The 12395-nt window shown below is 31.4% G+C and overlaps 1 protein-coding gene across 7 annotated transcripts in view; it reads left to right on the top strand.

Moving 5' to 3' along the window:
• LOC118197302 (NADH dehydrogenase [ubiquinone] 1 alpha subcomplex assembly factor 2) overlaps positions 1-12395 on the top strand; it is a 76774-nt gene that overhangs the window by 22420 nt on the left and 41959 nt on the right. For all 7 annotated transcript variants that reach the window (XR_015038761.1, XM_085808536.1, XM_085808539.1 and 4 more), the window contains one exon: positions 10871-10911. Coding sequence is in view for 6 of the 7 variants with exons in the window: in XM_085808536.1 (XP_085664662.1) it covers positions 10871-10911 (41 nt within the window). In the remaining variant the exon portion in view is untranslated. The remainder of the gene's footprint in view (positions 1-10870; positions 10912-12395) is intronic.

Genomic DNA, 12395 nt, shown 5'->3' with positions numbered 1-12395 from the left:
ATTATCCATGTAATGGTGTTTAATAATTTATAATTTTTAACTTATCAGTTCTGTTTAAGGTATTTAGGATTTTGAATATTTTAGTTGCAACAAGTGAATAGACATTTTGGAATTTGGAATTCATAATTAACTTTTTAAATTTTGGATTTAAAATGCATAATTAAAAGTAACCTTGTAAGTGAAATCTTTCACAAGTTAATGTTTAAATCTAGCAAATGAAAATTCTGTATGTGATTTTTTTTTTTTTAAGGTATCAAAAATAAATAAGGATGTCCACAAAAATTTAAACAAGAGAATTGTTTGAAGTGTAATTTTATTGCCTGATAATTCCCATGAAAATTTCATGTAATTCGTAAAAATTAAAAATTACTTAGACTCCTCTTTTTTTTTTTTTTTTTTTTTTTTTTTTTTTTGTTTCATAGGCAAGAGTCTTGCCTGTGAAACGGAAGCACTGAGGATTCTGAAAGCACTAAGGATTGATAAAATCCTTAGTGCCTACATTGATCTTCAGCGTTACAGAAGTGTATTACTCTTAATGTAAAAAAAATGAATAAGTTAAAAAATTGATTTATCAGTACTTCTGAACAAAATTTTGCAACAATTGTATTTTCATGCAAGAAGAATGCAAAATAAATTAAACATGTTCTGATACCTTAAGCACTCTGATGTGCTATGTTAAAGTCCTTATGCATTAATTGCAAAATTTCTGATTATAATTTTTTATGTTAGTATCTGCATCTGCAGTTTAATCCAGAGGTACTGATAAAATTGTACAGCAATGTATGTTGCAAAACTGTTCCTGCACATTTCTTTTAATTTTGCTCAAATACAGTTTCTTAATATTTCAATATTCTGCTGTTCAGATTATTGTGCTTTCAGAAAAGAAACGCAGAAGCAAAAGTCAAGAGTTTTAATGTTCAAATTCTTAAGATTTAATTTCATTCAATAACAATAAAAGTATAATTGGTCTTCATAGGAAGAAAATGGCTGTTTTCTCCCTATGAAGATTCTATATTTCCCCTATACATATATTCATTGTCAACTTTTATTCTTTATAGATTTGCATTATTTTGAATAATAGATTGATAAAGGCTGTACTGATAATTTTTAATTCATCAAAACTTCAAGCATAACTTTAAAAAAAAAGATCATTGACTAGTGATAGCTATTCTGATTTATTTAAAACCTACTTTTCACATGTGTTGGAATTTTTTTATTCATATCAAGATGCTTTAATTATATTAAGTTGAAATTCTTTACCTTTGATATGGCAGATGATCACATTTATCAAATTTTATTGGCAAATGAAGGAAATTTTTAAAAGAACTTTCTTCTGAAAAAGCCTATATTTTTATGACATTTTGATTACTTTAAAATTTGTTGTTCAAAATAATTTTACTATTTTCTGAAAATTATCAAAATTTTATTTAAAATAGAGAATTAATAACCTGAGTTTTAAAATTTCTGAAAAATATTAGCATTTGGTCTTTCACTAACATGATAAAATAAAAAGCCAAAGTTAATGTGAATTAGAAGTTTGGCAAGTAAATATGTTTTCTCTCAATGTGAAAATAAGTGTGAAGTCTTACATATATATATCTGGTTTTAACGAAAGTTTTATGTCAAAAAATGTTCTTAATAAAGTTAGGGGGAATATGAAAGCAGTGCCTTTAGAACGAGTATAAATCATCATCCAAATCTATGATTTTCTGTCAAAGTTTTGGTGGTTTTTCAAAGCCTTCAGCCCAGAAACTTGGTGACCACGAGTCCAAAAACAGATCACCTCATTTTGGATGTCCTGTGCAGAATGGAAGATAGCACCAGCAAGATGTAGCTGCAGGTGTGAAAAAACGTAGAAGTCTGAAGGACTGAAGAGAAAGGAGGAAGTCTGAAGATAGAAGTCTGTTGGGACTATATGGTGGGTGTGGCAAAAGATCCCATTCGTGTCCAGCCGGTGAATGTAGACGCATGTGATCTTGCATTATCCTGATTAAGCATTACATTTTTGTGCCGGAACTCACTTTAACGTTTTTCCTCGATAGCAGCGTCAAAATGGACTATCATCTCGCTTGTACACCTTACTGTCGATGGTTTCACGTTTTTTCAGATGTTCTTTGTGGATAATGCTACGGCAGTTCCACCAGATATAAAGCTTGATCTTTTCGTTAGTCAAATTGTGTTTTGTGACATTTCTGACAGCGTCACTGGGTGCAGACCAACCTGCTTTTCAACCTGTGTTGTTGAAGTAAACCTACTTTTCATCATAAGTGATGATCCAGTCCAGAATTTGGTCATTCCATTTATATCTGAGCAATGAGACAACATATTGACTACATAATGAACTTGGTTAGTAATCTATGCGTCTCAGGATCTGAAGTAATCGACTTTGATATTATTATTTACATTTTAATGTCTGCCAAAGGAATATGAAAATGTTAAGGCATCACTAGAAAATCAACCAAGTGATAATTTGAGTTTGGATTTTCTTACAAGCAGACTTATTGATTGTGAATTTATGTTTGATTGCAAAAGTGAAAATAAGTATTCTACACCAAATATGGACAACTCTGTTTTTATTAGTGCTCATAAAGAACTCTTTTGTACTTATTGTAAAAGAAAAGGACATTATGTTAAATTCTGTAGAAAAAAGAACTGCGTCTGTCATAGCTGTGGGAAAACTGGTCATTTCAAAAGTGAATGTTTTGATAATTCTGAAAAGCAGGCAAATTCAAATAGTAATAAGTATGCATCACCTGCAATAACTTTTATGGCTGGAAATCTTGTGCATGATCAATTTATAATTGATTCTGGTGCAACTTCTCACAAGGCTTGGTTTACCTCAATTAAGCGTAAGACTGGAACTGTTAAATGCGTGTCTAAATCGGCAGTTTTAGAAGTGGAAGGCGTTGGTGATATTTGCGGCAAAACTAAGAATGGTGTTGAAATAATGTTAAAAGATGTTCTTTACATTCCAAAATTAAACAGACAATTTCTGTTAAAAATTTTGAAGCAGCAGGTTTGAGCATAATTTTTAAAAATGAAATAGTGGTACTTACGTATTAATGCAACCAGGCCAAAATTCGCATAAATCGCCAAATTTGGCGACCCTACTTACGGCAACCCTATGTGTTTAGACGAAAGTTTATTTGTAAAAAGAAAACACTGGGCGTGTACTACCACAATAATGGGTTTTCGGCAGAATTTGCCAAGAAAAGAAAGAGACATTTTTGGTTACTGTACCTAACAGAAGCGCCGTTACCCTCATGGAAAAAATTTGCGAAAATATCAAGGAAGGAAGCATCATTTATTCGGATTGCTGGAAAGGATATAATACAAGTGAGTTAAAAAATGCTGGATTTCTGCATGGAACTGTTAATCACAAATATAACTTTGTGGATCCCAACACGGGCGTTCACACACAACATGTAGAGTGCATGTGGGGCTCAGCCAAATGGCGCAACAAAAAACAGAGAGGAACAGCCCATCATCATCTTGACTCATACCTTATCGAATTTATATGGCGCCAAGCTCAAGCTGTTAATGGCGAAGATGGTTTTCAATCAGTGCTAAAAGGAATAGCAAAAAGATTTCCACCAAAAAAATAATTCTGCAGCTTATTCAATTTCGAAACCGGAAGGGTTTAATTGCTGTTTTATATTTTAAAACAAAATAATATAAAAAACTGTATTAAAAATTATCTGTAATTAATAAATGTACATTTTCTTTCTATTCATACTTTTTTACTCAAACTTACAAATCGTGCCAACCTGGTTGCGATAATACGTAAGTACCGAAATAGTTTGCATTGAAAACAAACGTTTTAGATTTGGATATTTGGATAAATGCGGACAATATTTTAGTGATTTTTCACCAAATCTATTTACAGCTTTAGCAGTAAAGAATGATGATTAGGGCAGAAGATTAGGACACTGCTGTGATCAAAAATTGAAACTAATGAATCTTCCCGCAAAAGAAACTTTTTGTGAAGTATGCGTTCTTGTCAAACAAAGTGCATTGCCTATAGGAAAGGGTCCTCGCAAAAAAGGATCCAAACCGTTTATAACTATACACACTGATATATGTGGTCCAATAGAACCTCAAACACTCCATGGGGAAAAGTATTTCATGACTATAATTGATGACTACTCGCGATTTATGGAAATAAGACTGCTCAAAAGAAAAGTGACATTGTTAATGAACTTAAACTATTCTTTAAATTGAATCCAACTGCCCCAAAACTGTGCTGTGACAATGTCAAAGAATATGTCAGTGGAGAACTTTATGAAGTTGCTAAAAAAGCAGGTGTAAAAATAGATCCTGCACCTCCCTATACACCTTTTCTAAATAGTGTTGCTGAAAGAGCAAATAGAACTGTACTAGAGAAAAGGCTAGAGCAATGATACTTGAGGGAAATTTACCAAAATGCCTTTGGGTTGAAGCAGTACTTACAGCTGCTTATATAAATAATCGACTCCCAAATAGTTCGTTGCCCATCAGCGGCCGAGCGGTAAAGTCGCTGAATACCGATAGTTCGGTTCGAGGTTCGAATCCCGCAAACAGGCTGGCTGCATGGGTGTTTTCGTGGTTTTCCCCATGTGTAACGTGTACACGAGCCAGTTTCCCTTAGAAAGTCCTCCATGAAGGCATCCCTCCCCTTAGGCAGATACCCCTCGAGGCTTTGCCATAATCATACACACCAAACACCCAAATAGTTCGATTGACAATCGTCTTCCTTATTTTCTGAAGTATGGTGAAAATCCTGATTTAACAAACATGCATGTATTTGGCTGTGATGCTTATACTCTTGTGCCACCATCGCAAAGAAAGAATGAAACTAGATGAAAAATCTGTCAGAAGGGTATTTGTAGGTTATTCCACAATGGGATGTTGTTTAATGATTCCAGAAACAAGACACATCTTTGTTTCCAGAAATGTTAAATTTAATGAAGAAAAGAAGAGAGTAGAAAATCAAAAATACGTTCCCGATAGTTCTGATTTGAATGAAAATGACAATGATGACTTTAAAAATGAAGACAAATCAATTTCAGACACTGATAAAGGCAAATTAAATGCTGCAAATAAGAAGGAGGAACAAAGAAAATCTACAAAAGAAAAGAAACAACCAGTTATCCTAATCCTGAGATTTACCAAGTAGTGTTTGTACAAGACACTTTGACATTTGAAGATATTGTAAATCTACCACAAGTAGAACAAGAACTATGAAAAAGAGCTATGGACGAGGAAATGAAATCTATGGAAACAACGTCTGGGATCTACAAAGTTTACCCCTGATAAAAGAGCTATTTCCTGCAAATGGATTCTACATAAAAAACGAGATGGAACTTATTAAGCCAGACTTGTTGCTCGTGGCTTAATACAAAAGGAAGGCATAGACTATACAGACACGTTTTCTCCAGTAATTAGTATGTGCTCTTTACTTTTAATCCTGGTAATTATCAATAATGAAGGTTTACAAACTTTTACTTTAGATGTTAAGACAGCTTTTTTGAACGGTAAGTTAGATGAAACCATCTACATGGACCAGCCAAAAGGATATGATGATATGAGTGGCAAGAAATGTAAACTTAAAAAGAGTTTCTATGGTCTTAAACAGTCTCCTCGACAATGGTATCAGCAATTTCTTAATTTTCTTATTAAATTAGATTTTAAGCAATTGGGCTCTGAACCATGTATTTTTATCAGAAATATAAATTGTAAGAGAGTAATTATGGCTGTTTATGTAGATGACTTATTAATTGCAGTGAAAGAAACAAATATTATAATATCATTGTTATCTAAAGAATTTCAAATGTCAAAATCTGAAAGTATCTCAGAATTTTTGGGCATTAGACTGGCATTTGAGTCTGGTTTTTTATATTTATATCAGAAACCATATATTAAAAAATTACTTGATAAATTTAAAATGTCTGATTGTAAAGCAGCCCAAACTCCCATTGAACCAATATCTACAGCAGTTGATTTTCAGGAAGGAAGTGCATTTCATGGCCCATACAAAGAATTAATTGGATCTTTACTTATCATATATTACAAAGCCAGATATTTTATTTGCAGTAACTTGCTTAAGCCAACTGCAGGAGCATCCTACTGACGTTGCCTGGTGTGCTGTAAAGATAATTCTTAGGTACTTGGAAAAACACCTTAAATTAAAAATCGATATACAAAAAGGGTGATTTGGAAAGGGCAAACTTATGTTTGTATGTAGATGCGAATGGGGGAGAGATACTTAATATAGGAAATCAATTACTGATTACTTTATAATGTTTTCAAACTGTCCTATTATGTGGTGCTGTAACAAGCAAAAGTGTATTGCACTTTCATCAAAGGTATTCAAGATGTTTTATGGATAAAAAATGTAGTAAATGAAATTTCCAGTGTTAAAAATGTTTATATTTTTGAAGATAACCAGTCATGTATTAAAAGTATTGTTAATGAAAACGTTTCAGGTCCGCTGAAACATATAAAATTAAAGTTTAAGACTTTTAAAGAAAATAATATTAAAATTGAATATGTACAATCAAGTTTACAAATCACAGATATGTTAACTAAGGCTCTGTCCAAAACAAAATTCTATGAACTGTTATCATTGAGCTGTTTAAAAATTGTGTAATTCTTCTATGTTTTCTATAACGTGTGATTAAGGGGGAGTGTTGAGATATTTGTAATCGCATTCTTATTGGTTAATAGAAGTATAGCTTTCTGTCAAGTCCTACGTATTAGCTTTCAGTCAGATCCAAATTATTCTGAAAATTAATCCCATTCTTTGTTATTTTTTATTGGTGGTTTTATTGTGTCTTGTTTATGATTTGTTAAACCATGATCTGTTGTAAAGTTATATATATATATATATATATATATATATATAATATAACCTCTGTAAACTTTTTCTCTCTCTTCATGTAGCATGTAACTTTGCTTATTTCTCTGCGCGTATCTCTGCATATCTCTGTAATAAATATTGGTTTTTCGAACCACGGCATTTTTAATGTTCAACAAGTGGAGAACGGAAGTGGATAACAGTACTTGACCATACATTAATATTTTTTTCAATCAAAAGGAACATGTTTCTGTACTTATCACTCCTTATTGACTGTTAGTGTCGATTGCTACAGTAGTTGGCTGCACTACCAGTATCAATTATCACTAGTACTAGTATCCCCCAACTGGTCACCATAACCAGCAACTACAACTAAACTTGTATAATAATACTATGAAATGTTCACCCAACAACATATTTTATGCTCAATCATTAAATACATTTTGCTGTGTTGTCAGCTGTTTGTATGCATCTATTTCTAATCATTTGCATGTATAAGCCGCACCCCTGAATTTCATATGCTTTTTCTGGAAAAAAAAGGGGGGTTACACTCGAGAGAATACAGTACAAGGTAAACAATAACTTTCAGGAATTTTTGTGAATAATTCTGCAAACTGGTATGTTTATATCACATTAGTAATTCAAATTAAAATCTGTTCTGCTTTGAGATGTTATAGATGTAAGTTTCATCCACGTCTGTTGTCAGAAGTAATTACTTTTAATGATTTTTCATTTGCTGACAGATTATGACAATTCATCACTCACTGGCAGATATGCATATTAAAGCACCAAAAAGAGTTTAATTTCAACATATGCTGTCATTTCTGTTTATGACCAATATCTCAAAAGTAATTTCCTATTGGCAAATTTTATGTACCCAAGTCTTCAAATACAACAAAATTATAAACATCCATACCTTATCCAGGAATTTCTACCAGAGAAATAGCATGAATTTAATGATCAAAATTCCATTCAAATGATAGTAATAAAGAGTGGACAATAATAACAAATACTATTCATTAAATTATAGTCCATGTTATGAATTATGTGTACTATTCAGTTTCATTAAATTAAATTCCTTTCATGGAGAACGTAATTAAAAAACAGAACAGAACATCAACAGGAGACAAAACTGTCTAGACTGTTGACTGTTGTTTTAAGGATATTTCACTATATTTTTTTTCTTCTTGGAATTCATAAGAGCATTTTCTCTAAAGATTAATCTTTTACTACTTATATGAAGCTTACACCATTGAATTGACTATTGTGAATATTCTTAAATATGTGAAAATATTTTTTTTTCTTTTTTTAACAGTAATATTTTTACTGTTAAAAAAAAACAGCAGATTCTTGATTTGATGTTTTAGTAAAATCAATTCATGAAGTTTGTTTGGAAAGAAAAGCAGCATTTCAAGCAAATAGCAATACAATATTTCCAGCATTTTCAATAAATTTATTCTTAAATACAAAAATAATTAAACAGGAAGAAAATGATAGTAATAATTTATACAAAAATAATAAGCAGAAAGAAAGTAATAATAATAATTTACACAGAAAAAAAAAAAATTTACAAGCATGTATTTTTTAAGAATTTTCATAATATAATGAAAAATAATGGATGGGATCAATCATCTACAGGATCACACACAGCATGCATGATCCTGAGCTTAATTTTTGCTTTACGAGTTTTGTCCATATTTTTCAATTTATTGTGAAAACTCAATAAAAAATGCATGTCATTATCATAGATTTCTTGCGAGATCAACTCATTATTTTGTTCGGATACGATTACAACTCATTCGTATACAATGTGCTCCATATTTTTAAAAAAATGTCGCTTTCGATGTGACAGCAAAATCGTCTAAAGAAAGCTGCTTCGCTCTGATTTTTCAACACTTATCCCAAACTCGGCGTAAAGTTGAAAACTTGGAACCTTGTGCCACAAGCTGTAAACCAGATTGTGTGACGTAGCACAGACTGGTTGCCTTGGCAACGCAGCTCAGCTTTAACCACTTATGCCCTTTACGCCCCCGTCTGAACACAGCTCAATAGACATGGCATTAATGTCTAACTCCTTAGCAAGCTCTCGAGTGGTTGCAAATGGATTTCCTTTTACAAGTTCTCAAAATCAGGCCTCATTAGCATCAGTAGGCCAGCCAGAGCACTCTGCTTCTTGAATGTCATAGTCCTTGTTTGAACTTTTGGTACCAAACCTTCACAGTATCATATGATACAATATTAGTACCTAAAGCTATAGACATGATTTAGTGACATTCTGTAGCTGACTTTTTGCAACAGCCCTAGAAGTAATTGATGGTTCTAATCTGGTAGCGTGATATTTCCATTTCAGACACTTTGTACGTAATGATATTTTTTTCATAACACAGTGTTCTAAAGCAAGTCTCTTTCAAATGCCAAAAATCATTTGACAAAATACGATTAAACATGCCAACATGAACTGTTTGTGCAGAAGATATTTGCTGTGGTAGGAAACTTTCATTAAAACCCGATATATTAGAAATGGCTTGCATGATTATTACAAAATTTGGTATTGGTGCATAATTTGAGGTATAGAAACAAACTATGGAAATCAATCAGCCTGTAATTGTAGAAAAAGTTTTCATCTGTGTCATAATATATATGTTAGATTAGTACTATTTATAAATCTATCTTAAGTTGCCCTTTCAAGATGCATAAAGGGCAATTCAGAATTTGTCAATCAGTGTGTTAGAACAGGGGAGCTGTCCCTCTTATTTTTGACTTGCTATGCATTATATGGTTGCTCTTTCCATTTTGGAGATTTCAGATCAATTATCAGTATAATCTTTTTTTTCGATGTTATTAAATTTGGTCTATCAAGTCTCCTATTCAGATATACATGCTTTCTTGTTCCTTTTCTTTAGTAAACCTTAAGAACATTAGGTACCAGAGACATATATCACATAGCCGAGCTTAAGAAAATCAGTGCTTTTGATGTTTGGTATTAAGCGTGCTATTCTGAATTTTTTTTTAATATTTTTTCCTTTATATGTCTTGAAATGTGCTTCACAAAAAATGTATTTTTCATTGATACACATAAGAAATAAAAATTGGTAGTATGTGGTGTTCAGTATGTAGTGCAGTACTTTCACTGTAATTGAATTTCAGCATTTTAGTCTTGAAATGGTTGCTATTAATTTTATCAAGATGTGTTTGTTCTCTGTGTTGTCTCAATCTCATCAAATTTCATCTCATCAAGGTGTGAGAGTTTAAAAAAAAGGACATTTTTTTAATTATTTATTTCTTCATATTTTGATCCAATTTTGATATTCATATTTGATATGAAATTCCAATACAAATACAATAATTAAAGCATTGAATTAGTTTGGTGTACCTTGATAAGACTCTTAGTACTGCTTTGTAAGTAGTATCAGATTTTTAGAAATTTCCACGATCATTTTTCTTTGGTTGCTAACGGTATTACTTAAAACGTTTTTACACTAAGACTTTAGAATAAGTTCTTTGCTAGGCAGTGAATACCACTGAGCTACTGTGATCAGAAGGCATATAAAAATTCAGCACATTAAGGGCAGAGTTAAGGACTTTTCTCAGTTAAAGACAGAACAAGGTGAGCCCACATATTTTAGCACAATAAATAAAACATAACTTTTGATCCTAGTGATCACACTGCTTAAGCTTGCACTGCTTTGGTGTATATGCATGCTTTCGACTGAAAAACTGTAAATATTTTATTTCTAGCTTTTGTGAAATCAAATTTTATCATCGGATGTATACTGAATGATTATGAGATTACGTAAACCTACAAAACAATGTTATGCATGAATATATTCATTAAACTGGCTACAAAGACATAAGAATAATAAATGTTAATATTTATTCTAATATCTATTACTTTTGAGGAGTTGTGTTCTACAGCTAAAAAACTTTTATGTTTTTTGTTTTTTTTTTTTCAAATTTACAATTATTTTTAAGCAAGTATTTAGCATTTGAGCTTGTCTGTATGAATGTATTAATTTTACTTTCTTTTACCAATAGCATGGTTACGTGGAAGACATCAGGATCCCCCAACATATGAAGTAAGAAATTTTAGATCCCTGTAATAAGTTATTGATAATTTAGGGAATAAATCAATAATTAGGAAGTGAAGTTACTACATGTTTTTAAACTCTTGCAATAAGCTGTAAAAATGTGGCTATACCAATTATAAAAGTGCAATATGAAAGCAATGTTGAGGAAAAAATAGTTATTTTTTAACAGCTCTTATATATATTGTGACTTTCATTTGATATTTAGTTCCATTCTTTTAATGTGTAATTAATTACTTTCAATTCTTAACCCAAATCAAAAGAGCAAGGCATTAATGCATTTGTCATTTTTGTTACTATTTTTCCATATGCATTGTTTATGTAATTGTTCAAAATATTTAGTATTCATAGTTATTGTTAAATAAATATATACCTAATGTGCAAAACTTAAGCAGTGTTTCTGATTTTGGCCGTAAATCCGAAAAAAATCAACTGGAAGACATGAATTTCTTACTACAGAGGCACAATACAGTACTTAAATGATGAGGAAACTTTAGTAACAAAAAATTAATAGGATGCATGTACAGTGGAGCACCATTTATACGTCTTTCAAATGTTTTTGAGTAAATATTTGTTGAAATTTCTCAGCACTCAGTCTGAAGTGCTTTAAGAGAATTTGTTTAACTTTCTGATATTCCTGAGCATCATCAAAAGATTCTTTTGCAGTTAGTTTTGCAACATTGGTTGGCAAAAGTCCAACAAGATAGATTAGCCATTTTGAAACTGGTCCCTGTAAAACGTTGCCTGTCAGACAAGTCCGAAAATAAATTCATATCATCTATTTTAGGATCAAAATTAGGAACTAATAGTTCTAAATTAGGTATTTCTGCTTCTGCAAAAGAAGACACTGTTGCTGACTCTACTTTTCTAGGAATAATAACTAGATTGTAAGTTTAATTTCTCCAGCTCAAACAACCATTCATTTTCTTTCTCTCTATTAGCACTCTCTTCTGTTTCCATTGCTTTCTTAGTATTTTTATGATGTGATTCAAACGTCTTTTGTAAACTCCGCATCATGCATGGGATTAGTGATTTTAGCATCCGTTATTTGAAGGATCTTAAAATTTCCCTCTATTACTACACTTAGTGTCTCTGCTGATTCATCTAAATCCTGTTTCTTTCCTTTTGCTAAATAAGCCCTACTTGAATGAAGTTGATAAATTTCCGCAAAATGTACACCTAAACCTAAAACTTTTAGTATGCCAACATGTATAGAGGTTTATAATATTTTTATATAAATTTGGTACACATCAAACATATATATTCAAAAGCAAAATATAATACAAAATAAGAATTCATTTTGCATCACTTCCTATTAATGCAATATATAGCAACTTGAGACTAAATTTCTATACCTTTTCTGTTGTTCTTTTTCAAGATTCGCATCAAAATTAAGAGTTTATTATGTATTTATTATATTTGACTTTTATTTTCACTGCTTCATATTGAAACGTACATAGAACAAAATATTTGAA

The sequence above is a fragment of the Stegodyphus dumicola genome, chromosome X1 (genome assembly GCF_044657685.1).
Source record: "Stegodyphus dumicola isolate Sdum_Otavi_A_Nest chromosome X1, ASM4465768v1".
NCBI classification, from domain to species: domain Eukaryota; kingdom Metazoa; phylum Arthropoda; class Arachnida; order Araneae; family Eresidae; genus Stegodyphus; species Stegodyphus dumicola.
This window is presented reverse-complemented; position numbering and strand designations above follow the sequence as displayed.